Source organism: Leopardus geoffroyi, chromosome B3 (assembly GCF_018350155.1).
Source record: "Leopardus geoffroyi isolate Oge1 chromosome B3, O.geoffroyi_Oge1_pat1.0, whole genome shotgun sequence".
NCBI classification, from domain to species: domain Eukaryota; kingdom Metazoa; phylum Chordata; class Mammalia; order Carnivora; family Felidae; genus Leopardus; species Leopardus geoffroyi.
In genome coordinates, this window is record NC_059337.1 from 55,137,389 (window position 1) to 55,162,230 (window position 24,842).

Sequence of the window (24,842 nt, forward strand, 5' to 3'; positions counted from 1 at the left end):
CAGAGCCCAACACGGGGCTCGAACTCACAGACCACGAGATTGTGACCTGAGCTGAAGTCAGACGCTTAACCCACTGAGCCACCCAGGCACCCCTCATTTGGCCCTTTACAGAAAAAGTTTTCAGACTCTAATCCCATCTCTCAGCTCTTATTCATTCTCGTTTTTCCACACTCTATGCTGCATCAATATCAAACTACTTGTAGTTTCCCTCATATGATAATTTATACTTTCGTGCTGTTACACATGCTCTTCCCTCTCTGGAATTTCCAAACTCCGCTCTGCCAGGAAGGTTCATCCTTCCCAACTGTCCTTGACAGGCACTCATGCTACAAAGCATTCCTTTTAATTCCCATTTAAAACTCTACTTTTTGTTAGATGATATCAACTGTATGAGAATCAAGAGAACAATGCCTGGGAAAGCACTTTGTGAAACTAGGAGGTGCTATATAAAAGTAACAACTAATAATAACTGTGGTTATACTTGTCAGTATCAATGTCCACCTTTGTCTCTACTTTTATTTCAAACCATTTACAAGGAGCTTTTTAGACCAAAGTACCTCATTTGGCTCTCATGGAGTAAAGGATCTGATACCTTTTTCATAACCGCCTTTTATTAAATATCAACAACATAGGTGCCTGGACATGTCATTTTGGCAACACCAGAGGCTAGTTCAGATTAATTATTATGTGTCTCATCAATGATTGAATAATCATTAAGGTGACTCAAACATCAATCAACCAACCAAACAAAAGAGTCTGACTCTCTGAGCGGTCCTTCTATTTCATCCAGAGAACAAAGGTTGGAATCCTACAGAAACCATAGATACAAAAATCCTGAGAAAATACGCTAAACCAAAAAACCATTCTATGTATTGGTTGTAGGTAATTATGCAAAAATCAGACAAGAGAATACTTTAGAGAAGAATTTCATCTATCCAGAAAAAAAAATCTGAACTAAAATATAAATTATAAATCCAAAACAATGCCTAGAGTCTCTGGAATTCTACTTATTTTTCCAATATATCTACTAGAACATTGAGGACATAGATCCACGTTACTATATCTATATGTCTGTATTGTGTCTGTATCTACGTATCTCTCTAGATAGAGAGGGAGATAGATTTCTTTAATGGGGCTGCATTCCTCTGCGTGTTCCTCCCCTCCTTAGGAATCAAAAACATCTCAAAAAACTATTTTCAGGAAATATATATAAAAACTAATACAATGTTGCAGGTGGTCATATGTGTGTGTGTACTAATACAGTTAACTAATTTAAACAATGATTTCCGGTGAATCCAGGAAAGAGCTTAGAGATGTGCTTTGTGAAAAGTTTAATATATGTGTTGAAAGATAGGAGGTTATGGTTCAGATTACGCTGAGTGAAAGCTTGGGCCGTTAGGAATGCTGAGTTCCAGAGACAAAAGCTTTTAGTTCTAACTGCATTTCTGGAGAGGAGGGTGCCAGATTGTTCACCACTTCCATTAAGGAACAACTACATATTTTAGCGGTGCCTTTCTCTCACGAAATGCAATATAGAGTAAGGGCAAAAAAAAAAAAAAAAAAAAAGCAAAGGAGGAAATTTGTTATTGATTTTCATTTCTTCTGCGAAATTACATGAAAGCTCAATGGCTTGTAGCAGTATCTCAGTCAATAAGGCTCCATTTGAGACCACCTTGAAGTTCAATTCTCTCCCAGTCCCTTTAAACTTCCTCTAGTGTCAGATTCTTTTGTATTTAATTGTCTTTGGTGCTGAGATACTAGGAAGCTTTTTATCCATAACACCACAGAGAGGATTTTGCTAAAAGCAAAACTGTGAAGTATTCCCAGACAACAAAGTTCCACTCCTCCTTTTTGGTTAAAAATCAACATTGCTAAAAACCAAATCTGAAAAGCCAAGGAAAAAAGAGATGAAGAAGGTAAATAATAGGATTCCTTATTGCAAAGTGATTTTTTTCAGCATAAGGGTAGGAGTAGGAGAGAGTCATTTATGTCAGACTCACCATTATGTGTGTGCACATTTTGTTCATAATACTTGCTAACATTTGTTGAACATTTACTGCGTGTTAGATAGTGTGCTAAGTCTTTATATGGTTTCTGTTCTGCAGGGAAGCAATAAGTCGCCTGTGTGAAGCTGTCTCTGGGGCAAATGGAGCCGTTAAAAAGCGAAAGGTAAATATTGGTGTGGTTTCTCCTTGTTTTATGTTTCCCTAACTATGGGGAAGAGAATATCAAAATAGTTGTTAGTTCATTCTACTATATGAGCTAAGGTCCAGAATGGCCTTTATCAGTTGGCATGATCAGAGATGCACTGAAAGTTGTTCTTATCTTTCAAGTTTTTCTGACTTGACTGACACTGTCTGAAATGGTGATGCCTGGGGTGACAGAATGAAGCAAGTACCTGGGTTTCAAGTAAAAAATTCTGGGTTCCAGGCCTGGGTGTTTACTCACCTTTGAGCATGGTATCTCATCTCTCTGAGACCCCATTTTTGTTCCTGTAAAGTTAAGTTGAACTGGATGACCAGTTTGGCATCTTCCAATTTTCAATACTTTATAATGTATCTATTCTTCATTTTAACATTTTAGAATTTTTAGATTCCTTAGCCTATTTTCAGATGGAAATGCGGGTGCTAGTAGAGGTGAGATAATAACACGTGAGTAGGAGATTTTCATGTTGAAAGAAAGCAAAAGATTTGATGTTACATAGGTTTAAATCCTGCCTCTGCCACCTACTATGTGATCTTGGACAAGTCACTTCACCTTTTGGATCACTGGTTTCCTCATCTGTAAAGTGGGAGAAAATAGCACTTACTTGATTGAGTTGTGTAGAATTAAATAAAAGGATGTCTACACAGTGTTTGGGCGTATATTAGGCTTTCAACTCTAACGGTAGATAGAATTATTGCCATTTAATTGTCAACCCAGAACATTTAGTTGTTTTGGAATGTCCAAAGGAGAGGTGCAAAGGTTCTTAAGATAACTATATAAATCATAGAATTGTAGATTGTTTAAGAGAGAAGGAATGTTTAGAGATCTTCCAGTCCAACCCTCCCATTTTGCCAGATACTAAACTGTCTCAGAGAAGAGATTTGCCTTGAGTCACTAGGATGATGAAGTTTAGAACCAACTATAGAAGCCAGGTCTTCGTATTTCCAGCTTAGTGCTTTATTTCCACACCTGCCTGCCTCATTCTTTATTATTCTTCACTAGTTTGCATAGGGCCGAACCCAGTGTCACCCAGAGTGATTCAGATGAGCCACATGGCATGGAAAACACTAAGTGTTAATAAGTGGACTTTGAATTCTATTAGAACTCCCTATTCCTAGTTACTTTGACAAAACCCATGGCCCCAAAGTAGCCTCTGGCCTCCTCCTGCCTCTCATAACCTCTGCAAATAGGATACTTTTTGTTGTTGTTGCATGATCCCAACAAATAGCCTCAATCATTTAAGACTTTCTCATTTCAGAAATGGGGAGTCTACTCCCCAAAACAAAATAAAACAAAACAAACCAGGCTATCATGTTTCCAGAAAGTACACATGGAAAGAAAAAAAAAATCTTGAGTTAACTTCCTTTGATAGCTAGCACTTACTGCATACTTACTACACGCCAGGGACTGTTCTATACACTATGTTTTTATACTCTTTTTCCTCCTAATTTAAAACATTTGGTAAAATATGTGTAACATAAAATTTAGCATTTTAACCATTTTTAAATATACAGCTCAGTGATATTACATACATTCACATTGTTGAACAACCATCACCCCTATCCATCCCCATAACTCTTTCCATTTTGCAGAACTGAAACTCTATATACATTAAACAATGACGTCCTATTCCCCATTTCTTCAGCCCTGACAGCCATCGTTCTACTTTCCATCTCTATGATGTTAACTACTCTAGGTACCTCATATAAGTGGACTCATACATATTTGTATTTTTGTGACTGGATTATTTTCACTTCACATAATGTCCTCAGGATTCATCCATACTATAGCATGTGTCAGAATTCCCTCCCTTTGTAAGGCTGAATAATATTCCATTGTGTGTGTGTACCACATTTTGCTTATCCATTCATTTGTTGATGGATACTTAAGTTTTTTCCATGTTTTAGCTATTGTGAATAACACTGTTATGAATATGGATATACCAATACCTGTTCAAGCCCCTGCTTTAAGTTCTTTTGGGTGTATAACAAGAAGTAGAATTGCTAGGTCATATGGTAATTTTATTTTTAATTTTTTGAGGAACTGGGAACTGCCATACTGTTTTCCGAAGCAATTGTACTCTTGTACATTCCTACCAATAGTGCACAAGGATTTCAATTTCTCCATATTCTAACACTTGTTATTTTCTGTTATTGTTGTTGTTTACTAGTTATAGGTTTATCTAGATTTTCTATTTCTTCATGATTGAGTCTTAATCGCTTTAATGTTTCTACGAATTTGTCCATTTCGTCTAGGGAATCCACTTTGTTGATATGCAGTTGTTCATAATACTCTCTTATAATCCTTTTTGTTTCTATTGAATTGGTAGTTGCATCCCCACCCCACTTTTGCTCCTGATTTTAGTGATGTGAGTCTTCTTTCTTTTTTTCTTAGCCCGTATATATAAAAGGTTGGTCAATTTTGTTGAATTTTGAAGAACTAACTTTTGGCTTCATTGATTTTCTCTATTTTCTAGTCTCTGTGCCATTGATCTCTGCTCTAATCTTTATTATTTCCTTCCTTCTGCTAACTTTTGGTTTAATTTGTTCTTTTTTTGAATTCCTTAAGTTGTAAAGTTAGGTTCTTGATTTGGCATCTTTCTTCTTTTTTAATGTAAGTGTTTATAGTTATATATTCCACTCCCCCAAAGCATCACTCTCACTGTGTCCCATATATTTGATATGAATGTTTTTTGTACTTTTATAAATTATCACAAAAAAATCCAGCAACTTTTTCTTTTTTTAGACTTCTGGTTTTCAAAAGGACTGGAGAGTTCAGCTAGCCCAAACTCTCACAGGAATTCCTTTTATATAAAGCAGGCCCTACTCCCAACACTTGGGGAGAAGGGAATATATGAGAAAAGTTCTGAGGGCTCAGATTTCACTGCTTACTAAAGAATTTGCTGCATTCCAATTTATTTAATGTTTTCATTAAAATAAAGCATTCCATCTCATTTGACTTGTGTAAAGTAAAATAGGAAGAGTGTGTGTTTTGACCCATTTTTAACACTTAAAAAATTAATATTCTCCTGTAACAAAATCCTTAACTCAGAGTATTGTTTTGCTATTTTTAAAGCCTCCAGTTAAGTTCCTATCAACAGTTCTTGGCAAAAGTAATCTTCAGTTTTCGGGAATGAATATTAAACTGACCATCTCAACATGCAGCCTCACGTTGATGAATATTGACAACCAACAGGTAAGATCATGAATGTCATTTATAGCTTAAAGATCATCTATTTTTCTAGAAGAACCTGGGCATAATAAAGAAAATAAAGTTTCAGACAAAGTGTGCTTAAAGTTTAGTTAAGGCACAAGGGAAAAAAATCTGCCAAGGATTTGTGAATAACAATAATTAGAACAACAGTATTACTAACTCATCACTGCATTTAACTGCTTGCGTACTTGCCTCAACCTAATTGGCTTTGTAATAGGAACTAAGGTGCAAATAACTGGTAAATACCATTTGGCAACTCATATTCTTGAGTCAGTTATTACTCTCCACCCGTGCTCCTCAAAGGGAAAGCAATTCCATTATCAGAACTAACAGACTGTGTGTTGGATGGGGGTGCAAATGAAGGACAGAGGGGAAGGGTGATGTTAGGGTTAATATTCTAGCTCACTGAAATTTAAGCATAAAACATTTTCTTCCAACTCTTAAGCTTGAAGTGCTTTGTAAAATATTATTACATAAACACAGTTTCTTCTTCTTTGATGATGTGTGATGCCATGGTATGCCTGAGTTCTCATTGTGAACCTTATTTCTCAAAGAACAGCATTGCTGAAGCAAATATAAAAGATATACAGGCATTGGGCTAAATGTGTTCCTTAAACTAGGGTACTCTTGACTTGCTTTTTATGTTTTAAACTAAATTCCTCATATCAGATTATTTATGGGTGTTAGAGTCTAATTTTTCTTGGTTTAATATGTAGTGATTCGAGGTTCTTAGTATTTAAGGTTTTACTGTATGGAATACTGTTGAACAGGGACTCATGGAAGGTTTAATGTGTAGTTGGCTCTCGGGCTTTGAGGTCACATATAGGTTGAAATCATGGCTTCGCCACTAATGAGCAAGTTATGCTACCACTCAATTTTCTTCCTTAGTGAAATGAGATTATAGTACCTATTCATAGTTTCTGAGAGGATGGATTTAGCAATAGTATATGTGTCACTGGATTATATACAGGATTAAGTAAAACCATTGATGTAAATCACTTAGCACAGAGCCAGTCACCCAGTACCTATTATTATTTACTCAAACATTTTTCCTATTTCCTTGAGACATTTTCATAAAGTCAGTACTTAGCAGGGAAAGCATAAAACATAGAATCATAAAATTTTCAGTAACATGCACGTACAGTTATATGCATTTTTTTCCTCCAATGTTTTTGCCAAAAACTTGCAGTTTTGAGGTCTGCTTTATTTTCTAAATTCAAAAGCAGAATAAAATACATTGTTTGCACAGTAGTATAAACCACCACAGAAGAAAATACTTAATATAAAATAGTTCAAAATAGATTTCTGTCTCGTTGGGCCCTGATTGGTTATCTAAGAGAGGTGATACCATTGGTATAATGAGAGCAGAACATTTGAGGCTGTACTTGGAAGATGCAACAAATCTAGGTGGAAGGTGAAGCAATCGTTCAGTCTTTCAGATGCTTTTCCCTCAAGATATTTGTAGATGTAAATTTTAGTTTTAGTTTTCACCCATGTGTGTGGCACTAATGCCTTTAGGTATGAGATCTCATTGAGTATAGAAGCGCTTGAATTATCTCAGAATTTTGTAGGGGAGGAAGAGTAAGCAAATCTACAGCCGTCCTGGTGACAGCCTTCTGTGCACAACCTAATGAGCATTACAAAAAAAAAAGTTCTATGGGGTGACTGAGGAATTAGGAATTTAGGAAGAATAGGGCTGTGGTGTGTGGTAGGTGGCTTAGTTTATTCTCATTTCTTTCTCTCTTCAGGCTACTGTAATTGGAAGGGGTATTGTCACATGCCCATAATCTTTCTGGCAGAACAGAAGTAGGGACAGGGCGCATGGGTGGCTTCCACTACCAGCAGTTACAGCAATGAGTGCCTCTGGAAGTGGGACATCTTTTCTGCACTGGTAGCAGGGAATGGGGTTGTGCTGAGCCCACTGCTGGAGTGGGGACTAAAGTTAGGATCTCATTGACCTTAGACCCAGGTCCTGATTTGTAAAAATAATTTTGAACTATTCTGTAGGCCTGGAGGAAACGGCCCCTTCATTCCTCCCTTGGTGGAGGGAGGACATATAAAAAAAAGATGTGCCACTATAGATGCTTCAACTCAAGCTTTATAAATCCCATTAATAGGGCAACTAAACTGTTCAAGGGAGAAGGCAACAGAGAAGTGACCTTATAGATGTAGCAGGAGAAAATGATTAACTCAATCTTCCTTAAAGAAAGTTACCCTTTTATTTATTTATTTAAAAAAAAAATTTTTTTTTCAACGTTTATTTATTTTTGGGACAGAGAGAGAGAGACAGAGCATGAACGGGGGAGGGGCAGAGAGAGAGGGAGACACAGAATCGGAAACAGGCTCCAGGCTCTGAGCCATCAGCCCAGAGCCCGACGCGGGGCTCGAACTCACGGACCGCGAGATCGTGACCTGGCTGAAGTCGGACGCTTAACCGACTGCGCCACCCAGGCGCCCCGAAAGTTACCCTTTTAAGTTTTAAAATAAATACCAAGAAATACTAATGTCTCCCTTCCCCTCCCCCCAACTCCTAAGATATACTTTGGACTGAAAACATAAACAAGTTAAAATTGATAGGTACATTCATAGATGGCAGAGCATTTATGGGTAGGATGGTTCGCATTCATCTTCAGCCACTGAGAACAACTTCAAGAATATAACCATTCACTCCCAGAAAATGTCTTAAAGAACCTCAGAGGCAGAAAATAAAATTATATTAAACACATAATGCTTGCGATTTTTAAAACTTGCCATATTTTGGGATGGGAAATACATTTTGGAAAAGCAAGTTCTAGGGAGTTTTTCTATATTCCTCGTTTTAAAAATTCAAGCAACAGACTTCCTTGATATACTTCAATATGTTAAGGATGTAAGCAAAAATATCTGACTAGCTTCCACTCCCACTATTCTTTAGTCATTTCTACATTCCTACCACCAACTCTAACAGCTAGTGAAATTTTACTAAGAGTAATAAAGAGATAAAGAAGGTAAAACAGGCAGAAAATGGAGATATCCTTTAGTCTCCATGAGGAGAGGGAACTTCAAATATAGGGAGGCCAGGCAGACAATGCTAACTGTGCAGGTACAAGAAAAACAGTGGTGCAAGCATAATGATATATGGTGAGTGCCACTTGGCCTCCATGTTGGGGAGACGATACTGGGAAACATGGCAACAGAATATCTTCTGATTAGAATGGGGAATTGGATGCTTTATCCCACATAACTATTGGTCAAGGGCTACCAGATCTTAACCTTTTGGGGGGGGGGGAAAGATGGAAATCTTGGGAGTTTTGTTGCTCTATCAGGATTATGAGATGTTGGTCTTTAATGAAGAATTGCAATTTTAAGCATGAGCCAAACACAGTAAGTCTGTGTCCTTAGGCCAGCCAAATGCGAGTCTGATCTAAGCAAACATTTATAATGTAATACTATATAATAATATATGGATAGATCCAGAAAACTGCCCCCCAAATCACCCTATATACTCGTAAGCTTTTTAAAGTTCGCTCTACCCATTCCACATCCCCACCCACTCCCCTGTTCGCAAAATCAGGACCAGAATCGCTATAGAACTCCTTTTTTAGTTCCCATTTAGCCAAGATTTGAACCAGCTAGGCTGTTTCCAGTACGTGTTAACGCTTAAAAGACATAAAAAGTGATTTTACAATTCTAAAAGGGGTTTCTTTAGTAAATACAAACAAGTACTAATTTCAGTGCTCTCAGATTACTGCCTGTTTTTCCAAGACCAAGGAACCAACCAACAGAAGTCAGTTGTGGAGTCCAGGTCTTTATCCTGTAAATGAGCCTTCAGGTCCAACAGGGAGCAGTTTTCTTTTCCTTCTTCTTGCTCCCTCCTTAGTCTCAGAGAGGAACCTAATCACAGATTTCCTAATCACACTTCCTGGTATGAAGACCAGTTTTTGATTTCCTGACATCTTTATCTGGAGGTAAATGCAATTGGTCAGTGCTCCTTGTGTACTGGCATCCTTCTCCCCTCCCCCCCCCTGCCCCGCCCCCACCAAATTCAGTTAATTCACATCATACAAGCAATTATCTATCCAGATGTATCTAAATGCAGCTACAAGCCTTTTGAAAATGTAATGAAAGTGAGTCATGAGAGAGGCGGGATGAAGAGGGTTAAGTGCTAACATCTCACCTCCTGTTTGTTTCCCCATGTATCTATCTATCCTTCTCCTCACCAAGCCTAGTGTTTTTAACCCTCAGTCCATTTTTTTTACAGAAAAGAACCCACTCCCTAAAAGGTGACTATAACATAAATAAGGTTGAGTTGTGCTGTTGTATTGGATGTGTCCTTTACTGCCATAAGGTCTTACTGATCTTAAGACCTACTGATGTACTGTTTATTGGGCACAACTTTCTGACACAATTTTTAGTCTTATGCAACTTCAGAACCTCAATAACCACAGCAATATGTTCGTTAATACAACAGGTTTTCTCAGGCTAGCAAATTCTCTTATAGGAATTTACAAAGTTTAATATCCACAAATTAACTTATAAATCAGGTATTTGAAGCTGGAACACTTTCCCATGTAGTGGTTAAATTTAAATCATAAAGTGGTTTCAGTAATAAAATAAAATAGCATAATACGATAAAAAGTAGGATTTCAATAAAGTATGTGAACAATACTATTGGCCAAACAAAATACACAGAACAAGAAATTTTATTATCTCGAATGCTGGTGCATAACCAATAACAAGCTTCATTAGAGGAGGAGACAGAGGGAAACTTCAGATACTGATGAGGATTTGTGGGCAGGTTTAAAACCTTTAAAGATTGAGGGCATAATTGTTCAGTCTTTTTTTAGATGCATGGCTTTCCTTTTACTTGACATTTTCCCTTTGACAGTTCTTATGTTATGAAGTTCAACCAAAGTCTTTCACCTGTAAAGTTAAATGAAAAACAGCGAGTAAAACAATTTCTCTAGTATAAGAGTGTTAGAAATAGTTTTGTTTTCTTTGTTCTTTCACATATTTTTTAATATCTAAATTTGAAATTTTACTATGGATATTTTTGAGTTTTAAAAATGGTTAAGACAATAAATTCTCTGGAATTATGGATCATACTAGCTTTATAAATTATCAAGATACATGTACAATCAAAATTTCAGATGCTCTTGAAAACACATTTTGAGATATAGCACACCTGATACATATTTCTTTTTGGGTTTGCTTATCCTTTTCGGATACTGAAGAACACCCAATTTATTTTACGCTAAAAAAATGTAGCCTTTGATAATTGGCTTGGATAGACCATAAAGTGGAATCTTCAGAGTTCTCTCAGTGGGCTTTCAGTCCAAAGAACTCAGACATCTCGTGTCCTAAACTGGATGTATTAGTTACTTTTTCTCATGTAATTAATATCATTGGGCTCTTGTATTGGCAGTTTGTCTTGACATTAACTTACTCTCGCAAAACCATCCCTTACAGTGAAATATGAAAGATATTTTCCCCAATGCAAGGAGAATAATCTGGATCAATAACAAAGTCAAAGCCACAGGTGTTTCAGGAAGGTTCTTGAAAACAGATTTCCACAGTCCTAAAATGCCTTTTCTTCTTTAACAATTTTTTCTTTTTCATAACTGTACAGTCACTGCCCTATTCTATTCTGCAAAACAACGACAAAAATCTTTTTTTGAAGATTAAGTTTTTCATTGGCACGGTACTATCTGGAATGAACCCAAAAGGCAGTGGAATGTTGGGTCTCTCCTCAACTTTTCCTCCTCTTTTAACAGCATTTAATTACTCTCTATCAATAATCTCATCACAGCCGAGTTCTTCGGTCAGACGATTGACAACCATAAGTGAAAAAAGCTCTTCGATAAAAGCCAACTGATCAAACGGGGTCTTCTCATAATGCATTTGAAACCCGCCATCCAGGGCTGCTTCCCTTGCTCTGGATGTTCTCAGAAACATCTTGTTGGCTTCTTCAAGGGCCGCTGATACTCTGTAGCCCGCACCACTCAGCTGCTCCTCTTCCGGATAATCGTAGTCGTCCTCCCAATCATCAAATTCCTCGCCCTCGTCCTCGCTCTCGAAGTCAGGGCCCGCGATCAGGCCTGGCTGCTCCCCAGGGCTGGGCCGGTTAGCAAGGCCTCGTTCCCCCTGCGGCTCCGCCATTGGCTGGGCCGCCTCCTCCTCCATTGGGCCTTCCTCCTCGAGCTGTGGCTGGGCCCCGTTGCGGGAGGCGTTCGGGGATGGCTCCCGGCTCCCGCTGCCTACCTCCATCTGCGGAAGGTCACCCTCGCCAAGCATCACATCCATCTGCAGGTCATTGCTCTCTTCATACAGCTCGGACAGCTCGTTCATTTCCGACATTGTACAAGCTGCTCAACCTCTCGAAAGGTGTTTTTGCAAGATCGGAGCTACGCGGCCGAGGGGTTGTGCGCGTGCGCAAACGCCGTGCGCCTGCGTGACCCTGTGCGTGTGCGCGACCCCCAAACACCGCCTCCCGTTTGGCGTCCCCCTGGCGGGGGAGGTCCCCGCTCTTCGGAACCGTGGTGTATGTTTCGGTCCTTTGGAACTCCGTTAGTAGACTCTACGTTTAGAGAGTTACGTAATCTCCGCTTTCCCTAACTGTTCTGCGCATTATGATGCTGTAAACTTGAAAATCCATAACGTGGCTTCTGTAACTATGCTTAGTGCTCTTCCTCCCCCTTCGCCCTTCCGTTCTCTCCTGCTCCTTTTCCTCCCGCCCCAGGCAATAGCATCTGCTCCAACTACCTTTGGTCTCTGCGCTTATGACTTCTAAATCCCCACCTCCAAATCACAGTGTTCTCAACATGCTGACAACTGATCCATTCATTCAGCCCTTCTGCTTTCTCCATAACAAAAAAAAAAAAAAAAAAAAAAAAAGTTCGCAAATAAGCATATTATCTATCTTTTTAAAAAGATAGTATACTGAAGAAGGACTTGGTTCCATTTATTTTCGCAGGAGGTTAACTTTCCACCATAATCAGTTTGGTGTGTATTCTTTAAATTCTTTTCCTCTGCATTTATATGGACCTTTATGTCCTCGTAGAAAAATCTTGTGTGTGTATGGTTTTATTTATTTATTTTTTTTGCAAGTCTTACCTAACTCTTCAAGCTACAAAAAGCACCTCAGCAATGACTTGAAGATTTAGCTTTGTTAGTATACATAGATGAGTCTTTTTTTCCATAGCATTCCGTTTGTATAGCTATTCTATAGTTGACCTAACCATACACAAGTGATTTCCGATTTTTTGATATAAACTATGGGTAATGTTTCTATGTGCCAATGTTTCTACAGAATAAATAACCTAGGAGTGGAAAGGCGGAATTGTAGAGCATGCATACTTTAGTTTTAATACGTACTGTCAAACTGCTCTCCAAGATTGCTGTACAGTTTTCAGCTCTCATCAGCAGTGTTTGAGAATATCCATATCCTTGCTACACACTGTTTTGTTGAGCAATTTTATCAATTTAATGATACCTTGTTTTATTTTCCATAGCCTTGATTTCTTGGAGATTGATTATTTTTCAACATGTTTATTGAACATTTGTGTTACTTATGAAAATTAACTGGCCTTATTTTTGGTTTATTTTTTTTTTTCTTACTGATTTGTAGGAATTTCTTATAAACTATATGAATACTTTGTTTTACATGTTGCAAATACATTCTCCCTCCCTGTTGTTATTTGTCCGGTTTCAGGTGTCTCTTCTCCTATAAAAGTTTTAAAATGAGTTTTCATGTAAACCCTTCAAATTGAAGGATTTTTTTTCCTGTATATCTTTTTTTTTTATTAAGTTGGATTTTCCTACTTCAAAGATCACAAGCATGATCTTTTATTTTTCTTCAATGTTTGCATACATTTTGTTGTTAAAATTTTTTTTTAATGTTTATTTTTGAGAGAGAGAGAGAGAAAGACCGAGACAGCGTGTGAGCAGCGGAGTTGCAGAGAGAGAGGGAGACACAGAATCTGAAGCAGGCTCCAGGCTGTGAGCTGTCAGCACAGAGCCCAATGCGGGGCTCAAACCCACAAATTGTGAGATCATGACCTGAGACGAAGTCAGAGGCTTAACGGACTGAGAAACCCAGGCCCCCATGCATAGGTTTTTTGTGGATAAAACATTTATTTATCTAAGTACGATAAGGACAGGATTCATTTATATATTTTTTTACACATATACAGCTAATTCAGCCAACTTCACTGATTTAATCACTGTCCTTTGTTGGTTGTTTGGTGCCACATTTATCATATTAAAAGAAAACAAATGTGTGAGTTTGTTTTAGACTTTGTATTCAAACGAATTTCTACAGTGTTACAATATGTCTTGCTGATAAGACAAATCTTGTGTCTTTGTTCTTTAAAAGATTGCCTTAACTCTTCTTGCACATTTGTTCTTCCATGTGAATTTTAGAAGTAGCTTGAAAAGTTACCGGAATGATATAGGTGGAGTTTTTATTTGAGTTGCATGGAATTTACAGATTAATTTGGGGGAGAATTGACATTTTTACAATATTGTCTTCTCATCCATAAAAGTAATATATATCTTTCTGCTTGTTTGTGTCTTATTTATACCCTTCAATGAAGTTTTCCGAAAAGGCTTATGTGATTCTTACTATTTTATACTCAGGTACTATCATAAAATGTACCCCTTACTCCAATACAGTGTCTAGTTGGCTATTGCTGGTATGTGGGAAAGACATTGATGTTTGTATATTGATTTATTTTTAGTAATCACTTTTAGCTGAAATCTAAACATAGAAAACACAAATACAGAAAAGTGCACAAATCTTAAGTGTGCAGCTTGGTTATCACAAAATGGACATATTTGTGTAACTGTTACCCAGATCGAGAAACACGATTTTCAGGATTCCAGAAAACCATTTGCTTTCTCTTTCTTTGCCCTACGAGCACCACCGTTCTGATTTCAAACAGAATAAAATATTTTTGCCTGTTTTTTGAACTTTATATAAATTAAACCATGTAGTATATATTCTTTGTGTGTGTGTGGCTTCTTTTACCCAAGAAATTTGTTTTGTGTGTGTATGTGTGTGTGTGTGTGTGTTTGCTACATAGTAGTCCATTGTTTAAATATCACAGTGATCATCATTGGGATTGATTCCAGTTTGGACCTATTACAAACAGGGCAGTAATTATCTTTCTTGGGAAGGTTTTTGGTGCTTGTATTTTTGCAATTCTGTAGATCTACATCTAAGAATAGAATTGCTGGCTATCTTATATAAGAGTATCTTATACTCTTGTATACATTATGTTAAACATTTCTCAAGGCAGGCTTAGCCAATTGGTGCACAGTTGGTATTTTAATGAACCTTCAAAGCAGTATGACAAATACTTCTCTGTCAGTTGGTCATTACTCTGTGATTTCCAAATAAGCAAGCCTAAAATCTCAAGAGGCAAGATCTCAAAAGAGGTAGTCTTCTCAGCTAACTAATGCAGTTCACTTGGATAGTCTACATCATATTGAAATTCTTAATGTTAGTGCTTTAGTATGCTTTTGGTGATGAATGACTGAAACCCAATTCAAACCAACTTATATAAAATTAAATAAATAAAATAGAAAAAATGCATAAAAACTAAAGAGAGGGGGGAAATGTATTGGTTGAAATGATGAAACAAATATTACCACCAGATTTTCTTTTTTTAACTCTCAGCTCTGATACTCTCCAGAGGGAAAACTTTGTTTTTCCATCAGGCTTTTCCCACATGGCAGCAAAAGATGAATCCCAGAAGCTTTGGACTTAAACTAAGGTCCTTAATGGCAGAGAAAGATGCATTCTTTCCTATTATCTGTCTCAGTTCCTCCCCACGATATTGATTGGTTTTGCTGTATCCAGAGGGATGGTGTTTCCTGATGGCCTAGGCCTGGATCCTGTGTCCAGCCATAAGGAGGGGGCTGGTGAGACGGGCTTGTCAAACCTACTTGAACCTTATGAGATTATTATAGAATGTGGATGGAGTAATTTCCAAAGGGATGCTGAGCAGGCAAAGACAAAACATACAAATGTACGACCATTACTGTTAGATTGTATTTAACTAGGCATTTAATTTGTAGCATCATACATGTTTAATTTGTTTATGTTTTACAGATTATTGCAAATCATCATATGCAGTCTATTTCATTTGCCTCTGGAGGGGATCCTGTAAGTATTTATAAAAGTCCTTTTTATAAGAGTTAAAAGAACTTCCATGTAAAGCATGTTAGCCATTACATGTCTTTTCCAGTGTTTTATTACAATTTGTGAATAGCTATGTGCATTCAAAAATTTGACTTTGGTAAAATAGTTTCCATTACTTACTTTTAAAATGTTTGGATTAGCAAATGAGCTAATAATTTTCCATTGTGTTGTTAGTCATGGAGTTATCATCCGAGACTGTTCTTGTAGGTAACACCTAAGTCATGGAAATCAAGGATGTCATACATGTGGTACCAGTCCTCCCTCAGCACTCTTCTTCACACAGAGTTCCAGGCAGCTCCTGTTAGGCAGTTGGACTTGGAAATAGGGGAAGCCTGTTTGCCACTCTGGCTGCCAACTGAGGCAACTATGTCCAGTCTAAAGTGAGCAGCCAGGTTTGCAGAAATTCACAGAGGGAACACACAGCTGGTGGGAGAGAACTGCAGTTCCTTCCTCCCTAGAGGCCACATGGTGCTCATTTCCCACGAATTGTGTGAGACAGAGCAAGTGCTCTGTCTCCAAGCCTTCTTTACAGAGTGGAGGGTCATTCCCTGACTCCCTACCACGTCACTTCTGAACCGGAGTGGAAGAAGAGAGGCATTGAAGTTAGGAAGCCTGAGACTGGCCAAGAAACAAATCTGTTTGAACTGAGGGGTTAGAAGGAAGATTTTGCTGCTTCATGATATTATGACATTTTTCTCCTACCTGCAAACATCCAGAAGCTAGAAGAGGACTGAGTCTGACTTTTAGAATGATTGAACATCAGTAAGGTCAAGAAAATATATCGGGAGCACATGCAGATTTTGTTCTTACTGCCAATGTATTGCCTTCTGTTCTGCTGAGCATTTATTATTAAAGATTGTATCCTTCAGAAATGCAGCAGTAAAATCCAGTGTAACGGCTGATTTTTTTCTAGCCACCACATTTAGTTTCTCACTTCCAATTGAGGAATAAAATGTAGGACCATAAACGATAGGACATATAACGCAGAAATCCAGGAGAGGTATGGAATGGTAGTAAAAACTAAATCTGGCAGCTGATGTCACTGCAGAATTTTGACCTCTATGGTAAATATTCAAAAGGAAAAATTATTGTCTATCCTAAAAGGAAATAAAGTTCCAAAGCTACTCTGTTGTAATCGTTGCTTCCTTTACTGGCATCTAAAGTATTTAAGCAACTTTCTTCACTTGGTTGTTGGTATAACCTTTTAGTGTGTGAAATATATAGTTAAATGCTATTCACATTACCCTATTCTTAAAAATATTTCAATAATTACTTGTCTTCACACTGGCTACCTGTGATTCAAAATATTTGAGCATGTCAAACCTAGACACCCTGTCTTCAGAACCTGTCTGAAGCCTACGGAAGAAAAGCAGTATTTATAGTAGGACTTCAGATCATTGGGATTTTTTTTTTCTTTTATTAATGGATACTTAATTTTGCCCTTAGGCTTCTCTACTTCCTCACCTTTCCGCTTTGGGCATAGTTATTTCCAAATGAATATATTAGTCCCATGGTGCTATTTAATTAATATGTAAACCAGATTTTAAGAACTCTACCTCATCCTCAAGAGATTCCGTGGATGGCTAATTATGGATTCATTAGCAAACAGGGGGTATGCAAAAAGCCTAGCACTTAGCTGCAGTGTGAACCTGGTACTGAATCTGAATTCCCATCCACCAAGCCTTGTAATTTTGCCTCAACGGTGACAACCAGGAACTTGTTTGGTACAGAGAGGGCTGACTGAATCCAGCCTGAAGAGGCCAGCATTGTCTCTTTTATTCCTAACCCATTATAGCTCAGTCATCCACGAAGGAGCTCAAATACTTTCCTTAAGTTATTTAAAGTAATGAGTTGTATAAGTGAAGTGTTAAAAATATTTACAGACATTTGCTCTGAATTTCCCTTTCAAGTTTCAAGAGTTGTTGTCATGTTCACATTGGCACTCAGATCCTCGTTTACCCTAGGCATGCCCTGCATGACGTCTATCCTAGTTGTCCCAGTCCTAATAGATTGTCTTCATGTGCCTTTAGTTCTTTAGTACTTTCAACCCACCAAAGTACTGTCCAGAAACAAACGGTAAAGAATTCCTCGCCGCTGTGGGGAAGTTTGTACCTACTGATTTGAGTGGGGCCCCTGTGCTCTCTGCAGCTGGAAAGAAAACCTGCAATTCTATTTAAAATAAAAAACTGGGGCGACCATAAGCATTGGCATTCAAGGTCCCCCAAATGAACTGCCAGGCTTTGGAGTCAGGGAGACTTGACTTATTTAGTCTCTCTTAGCTTCAGGGTTCTCATCTATAAAATGGGGAATGATCACCCTTGCCTCACAGTGTTGTGAGAATTCAGCGAATTGACGTGTATAACCTGCTAGTACCATGCCTGGCACCGCGTGATAGGAGATAGCTATCACCACTATTGCTAGCACATGCTCATAGCTTTGTCTGTTAGAAATTTACAACTTCTCAGCTAACTGGGTGCAAGAAGCTAAAAGTCTCCGTGGCCCAAAGTAGTACCCTTCTTTCCACCAGATTTCCTCCAGAGTTTAAAAAAAGATTGGCTGTTCTTGGAGTGCCTGGGTGGCTCAGTCGGTTAAGCATCTGATTTTCAGCTCAGGTCATGATGTCATGGTTCGTGGGTTCAAGACCTGCATTGGGCTCTTTGCTGACAGCTCAGAGCCTGGAGCCTGCTTCAGCTTCTGTGTCTCCCTCTTTCTCTGCCCCTCCCCTGCTGGTGCTTTGTCTCTGTGTCTCTCAAAAATAAATAAACATTTCAAAAAATGAAAACAGTTAAAGATTAGCTATCCTTCCTTCCCTCTTAACTTTTGCTCACCCTCACCTTTACTCTCTTCTCAAAGCAATTTACTTGTCTTCCTCCCGTCAGCCCTTAAGACAGTCGTTCGTAATGCTTCTATATTTAGAAATACTTTCTCTTTTTCAAAAATGCATTACAAGTATGTCACAAATATATTTTTGTATGTATTTTTTTACTATTTGTGCGTTACTTTTAACATTCTTAAAATTCTCCCAGATATTTACAGTTACTGATTTTAGAACTGTAAGACTGTTGGAGACGGTTTTGAGGATGAAGTCCCACAACCTCTTTCCCACCATCGAATGCGCCAACCCGTGTTGCTGGCATCATTACCATCCCTTCAGTTTTAAAAATAGCAACCAAGTCCCCAGCAACTGTGGCTTTGCCTCTAAATTAATATAAAACAAAGCTCACAGATATGACCTTATTTATTTACAAGATATCTCAAACCTTTTATCTTTTAGCATAAGATAAATTTATTTAGGTGTTTGTTATTTTTTAAAATAACTGAAGACAAGTTACGCTGACCCTGAGATCTGCTTCCTGTGTGTTTCACTGTGGGTTATTAAGTGATTGTCCTTGAGGGTATTACAAACGGGCTTTTATTTCCTGCCAGTTGATTGCATCTTCCCTCTGGAGAGTCATACTTCTAATCTGCAAATGGCATTGTGTGTATTTTTTTCCCTGAGAACCGAGATAACAAAAAGCATCTTTAATTATTAAGATCTTATCATTCATCAGTTTACTGTTTTCAATAAAAGTCAGAATTACCAAGTGGCTTTTTGCTTGTTTTTACAACGTCAGCAACACCTCTTTTTGAAATCCTTAGGGTTTTCATGGGTTCTCGTTTTCAAACATGATTTTTCCTTTCTATATATTGATCAGATAAATGCTTTGTATTTTTGCTTTATTTCTTTCTTAACTTGCACTGCACTCAAGCGAGCTAACAACCACAAAAACCAATGTGTCTCTTTAATTGACTTATTTTCTGACATACATGGTGTCTGTCTGGACAACTGGGAAATCATGGTGCTGCCTCCCAGTTTATGACTCCTTTGTGACTGCATAACCCCTGGTATTTCAACTTTCAAAACAGGAGAGAGTCATGGTCCCTTACCATTTTTTAAGAATATCTGTACCAATATATTCCCTATCTGGATTCCTTTTTATTCTTAGTGAGTAAGTATCACTAACTCTGCCTCTAAATTTTTAATTTTCAACTTCTCTCTCCAAGGGACAGAGAATCAGGACTCCACAATTGCTAAACTACCCAGTGTATATTTATGTTCCCTTTTAGGGTGCTTTCCTTTTCTCTTTAAATAGAAACATTTGTATTTAAGTCCGTACTTCAGTATCATGTCCTAAATGTACTCTTATCTTTCAACAGTACAATCCATTCATTTTAAATGCAATCGTTTTCCCTTTTTTATAGGATACTACAGACTATGTTGCCTACGTAGCTAAAGATCCAGTTAATCAACGAGGTATGGAAAGCAACTTCTAGATTTTCTTAAGAACTGGTATATACCAACTTTAAAATGTAACAAGGAGTTTTTTTTCAATATACAGGGTAATGAGGATCACTAGAGTGCTGGATTGGGTTCTAGAAATATTATGTGAATTTGAGTTGGAAATAAATAGCCCAGCCAGCAGAGCAAAGTAGAAAAATTATGTAGCTGGGATTTAGATCCCGGTCATCTGAGGGACCCTTATACCAAAAGGTTTATTATCTTTTGTATAATCAAAAGAGAAGCTGTTCTGGTTATAATAATAGAAGGAGCTGGCTGCTGCATCCCCAATGGATGAATGAACTACATAGAGACCCAAGCCAGTGAGGTTATTAGCCCACATTAGTCACAGCAAGTGTGTGTGTGTGTGTGTGTGTGTGTGTACGTGCGCATGCACCACACATGTATGTTGAGCCCGTACCTTTGCTGTTCAAGAGTCTGACATGTCATTTTGAGTGTTTGGCTTCTTCTCATGTTTTGGATCTCAGCTTAAATGTCTCTTCTTCAGAGAGACCTTCTTTGACTGATAGCCTCTCCTATCTCCGATAGCATATCCCACCCTTTCGCATCATCATATTATTTCTCTTCTTATTAACACTAACCTCACATTTTTGTTATTTTATTTACCATTTGTTGATGTGTTTGATGTCTTTCCTTTCTACTGAAACCGCCATGAGGGCAGGAACCTGTTTACCTTATTCACTGTTGTTTCCAAAGCACTCACCCCAAAGCCAAGCACATAGGTGTTGGAACAAAAATACCTATTTTTGTTGAGTATCTCAGTGAATGAAAGAGTAAGTTGATTGGATTTCTCATCCCAGGATTTAGCAAGTTTGCCTAAAGAAACTCATCTCCCAATCAAACTTTGGATGAAGGGCTGGAAGTTCCTTAGCTCATTGGACCTCTTTAGACAGACATGGTTATTGTTGCTTCTTATCCCTAACTCTGGGACATTCAGATTCCTCATAGGGATGAGTCTTAGGTTTCTTCTTCTCCTTGACTAGAACCTATTAGGGTGGCATCCTCTGCCACCCCAGGGATAGAGTTCCCACCGCCCCCATTTATTAAGTACACACATGGAGTAGCATTTGGAAATTCAAAGAGCTATAAAACAAAGATGGAAATGTACATGGTATGCTGGGGGTGGAGGGCAAATGAATAGAACATATTTACTAGAAAGCAGATTGGGTGCAGAGAAAAAGATTTCTAAAAGGCATCCAGAGGGCTGATAAGTAGGCACTTAATCTTCAAGCAAATGGGTGGAGAATTCTGTTGACAGAGCAGAGCTTCACGAAGATTGATTTGGGAGCAGGATGGATTCAGGAAGAAACATAAGACAGGGAGATCTATTTGGAAGCTATTGTTATAGTAAAAAATGAAATGATAAGGGGCACCTGGGTGGCTCAGTTCGGTTAAGCTTCTGACTCTTATTTTGGCTCAGGTCATGATCTCATGGTTCGTGGGATCAACCCCCACCTTGGGCTCTGTGCTAACAGCTTGGAGCCTGCTTGGGATTCTCTGTCTCGCACTCTCTGTGTCTCTTTCTCTCGAAATAAAGAAAACTTTTAAAAAACGAAATGATGAGGACCAGCTGCTAACACAAGACCTGACATGTAGTAGATACTCAGTAAATGCTTGCCAAAAGAATATGGCTTGATGACATGGAAAGGAAGAAACAGGTGACAAGTACTACACAATACCTGGTTGAAACTGACTCATTGTAAACTATACAATGAAGAATGGGTAATCACCAAAGGTGAGTAGGAGAGACAGGAACTAGTGAAGGGGAACGGGGGTGTAAGAATGAAATACAACAAAAGATACCAGAAAAGAGCAACTGCTTTTAGTTAAGCCTGAGTTTCCCGAAAGAGTAACTGCATGCTATTTTGGGCAAGGCCTCTGAACAACAAAGTCTTTTCTCTCAACCTGAAAAGACAGGGTGAGAGAAAGAACAAATAGATCAGGAAATCTAGATGTTTGGTAACTTTACCATCAGTCGCTGAACAGCTCAGTCATGTCATTTCTTTTCAGTAAGCAGTGGTGAGGAGTTCTAAGATTCAAGTCAGTCGCTTGCTTTCTTCTTTAGGGGAATGGATCTACCTACAAGACAGATGACTTAGAAACACAGAGTAATTTTCTTGGATTACTATGTTAGCATTTCGTCATCCTTATGCCTCCTTTTTCAGTCTCTCATTCCCTTTCTTACTTATCTTGGTTATAGAAACTTCTGTGAGAAGCCACTCTGTTGTCAACATACCCCCTACTTGCACAACCCTGTGGTGTTAAATCCTTTCAACTCACCTCAGCCCCTGGACTTTAATTTCTGCACAGAGGTGCTGACATAATTTTCAAGCTCACAAATAATGATTAATTACATGCTAATATGAAAGGGGCTGAACTAATCATTGTGGAGGAAAACAGTTCCTGGCTAGCCTGGGCTCATCATTTAATGGCAGAGAGAAATAGGATGTGCCTGGAGAAGGAGGGGGTCCTGGACAACAGTATGTGGAACATAGCAGGGGCTCAGTCGAGATTTGTGGGTGAAAAAATCCTGTAATGAGAGCTTGGGGCTATGTGTTTGGGTGGTATGTGAGTGTGTGTGGAAGGCTGGGGTTGCAGAGAAGTGAAGGAATAGAAGTAGGGGAGCCATGGCCGAAGAGATAGGTCAGAAACAGAGTGTAGAGGGCTTTGAGTGCTGGCCAGAAGGCCACTGGGAGCCATTAAAAGATTTTGAGCTTTATAGCCATTATTCTGGCTTCTGCCTTTTTGCTGAAATTGCAAAGTGATAAGTTTTCTGGCATTTGTATCTGTGAAAATGATACTGGAGGACAGAAAACAGTCTGGAATTGTAGAGTCCAATTTTGAGGATATCTCATTAGTCCTGGGCAGGAGTGGTAATGCTTACATTGCATTGGGGGAGGAAGGGACAGTTTGGACAAATATGGGAACTAATGGAACTTGGCAACAATTTAGATATAAAGGTTGGTGAAGAAATAGAAATCAGATATTCCTGAGGACTTAATGAGATATTATATACAATGCAAATATCCCCATATGTGGCTCCTAGTAAGTATATAATAAATAGTAGCTATTATTATTATTATCATCATCATCATCATCATCATCCTTGTGATTTGGAGTGGTGTTGCCATTAAAGAAACAGGGATTATTACAAATTGGAAAAAGACAATCCACTAGGGAAATAGGGGAAAAACATTTACCATTTATTGCATGCCCACCATGTGGCAGGCATTGTCTCAGTTCATCCTCACGACAACTCTCGGAGGTCGATATTAATTTATTCCTTTGGTTACCAAAGCAAACACTGGCATTGAGAAAGTGAGATCATTCTCCTAAGTTCAGCCAGCTATTAAGCAAGTGAATCAATTCAGGGTCCTGAGCACATCTTTAAAAAAGAACATTACAAGACACCAAGAAACATTTAAAAGTTTTCAAAAGCTTACTAGCTACTTTGTTAGGAATCAACTTATAAATAGATCTCATATTTCATCTTCAAATTTTAAATATTGAAAAAAAGGTAAGATGGGGCTTAGAGTAGTAGTTTTTCTTAACAATGCTGGTAGGAGTATAGATCCAAACATTTTGGAGAGCAAGATGACAATTTGTACCCAAAGTCTTAAAGAGGGAAGTACTTTTGAACCAGCAATTTAACTTCTAAGGAAATAATTAGAACATGCACAAAGACTAAGCAATAAAGATTGTTGTTGTATGTTATTTATATAACAGAAAAAATTAATTTAATATTCATAAATCGCAAATTATTTAAATGAATCCATAGGATGTACTACTATGCAACAATTTACAGCTAGTGTTAGAGTGAATAATGACCTGGGGAAAATGTTGACAATGTTATTAAGTGCAAAAAGGAGATTGTGAAATAATGGGTATAGCATGACCCCAGGTAACATTTTGTAGGGAGATATACTTAGAAGAAAGATTGGAAAGATTAAAAAGAAAGAGATGCCAAAATATTAATAGTAGTTATCTTTAGATAGTGAGATTTACATAATTTTTTTCTTGGTAGCTTTTTATTTTCTATAACTCCTGTAATGAATATTTATTGTATTTGTAAAAAAGAAAAAAAATGTTTTAAGTCCTTGAATAAATAAAGAAAATAGTGAAACCAGAAAGAAGATGTTACAGAATTATCTAATGAGTTTGGTTCATCTGGGGAAAATGTTCAGCAGGCAGGAGAAGCTCAGGGTCGGGGAGGCGGAAAGGTGGGAGTAGAGCTGAAGGGGATGGGAGTGTGGGGGTGGGAGAGACAGAAAGAGATAGAGAGGGAGACCAGACCTTCAGGTGCAGGTTTGGAAAAACTGCCTCATAGCCCTAAGAGTAAGCAAGATCACTGAAGGAGGAACCAGGAAAGAAGAGGGCTGAGGCTCTCCAGGAGTGGTAAGAGGAGACCATAAAGGGCCAGAGGAGTAGTCAGGAGGAGGAGAGGAAATCAGGAGATGAGTATCACCTGAGAAGGAGGAAGAGCAAATTTCTCCGGGAGAAGACACCTTGGAATAAGGCACCCCAGAAAGTCACATACTGAAAAGGAGTTAGGGGGCGTGAAGGCAGAAAATAACCTTCAGTGTGGCAATGAACAGGCTCTAGGTGCCCCTGGGAAGCAGGATGTCAGTGGATGGGTAAGGGACAGAGGGCGGGACCTCCAGGATGAGGAAGAGCATAGCTGTCAGGCAGAGGAGTCCAGGCTCCTTGCTAAGAATCCTGAATGTTCCCACTATCTCTCATCTGCCCAATTCATTTTTAGCATTAGTAGATTCAAGTCGGGGCAGTTGCTCCTTTTTTTTCCATCTTGGCTGGGACCCTTTAGTGAACGCCTCATTTTATAAAGGGCCTTTTCTGTAGAAAAGGTAAGTCACTCTAAGAATGTTTTGAGTTTACTTAGTGACT

At 38.3% G+C, this 24,842-nt stretch overlaps 2 protein-coding genes across 2 annotated transcripts in view; one reads left to right on the forward strand and one right to left on the reverse strand.

The window, feature by feature from the left end:
* The window catches only part of SHC4 (SHC adaptor protein 4), a 127,729-nt gene that overhangs the window by 66,892 nt on the left and 35,995 nt on the right, over positions 1–24,842 (forward strand). The window contains exons 3-6 of the mRNA XM_045449799.1: positions 2,106–2,169; positions 5,281–5,400; positions 15,512–15,565; positions 19,844–19,895. Of these exons, the coding sequence (XP_045305755.1) occupies positions 2,106–2,169; positions 5,281–5,400; positions 15,512–15,565; positions 19,844–19,895 (290 nt within the window). The remainder of the gene's footprint in view (positions 1–2,105; positions 2,170–5,280; positions 5,401–15,511; positions 15,566–19,843; positions 19,896–24,842) is intronic.
* On the reverse strand, positions 10,083–11,964 carry EID1 (EP300 interacting inhibitor of differentiation 1). Its single transcript, XM_045449800.1, has 2 exons — positions 10,583–11,964; positions 10,083–10,320 (listed from the first exon to the last, which is right to left on the reverse strand). Exon 1 carries the CDS (start codon positions 11,752–11,754, stop codon positions 11,179–11,181), a length of 576 nt encoding a protein of 191 aa, XP_045305756.1. The 5' UTR covers positions 11,755–11,964; the 3' UTR covers positions 10,083–10,320; positions 10,583–11,178.

Coding starts and splice junctions, on each gene's coding strand:
- EID1 (XM_045449800.1), bottom strand. CDS start 11,754: ATGTCGGAAATGAACGAGCTGTCCGAGCTGTATGAAGAGAGCAATGAC.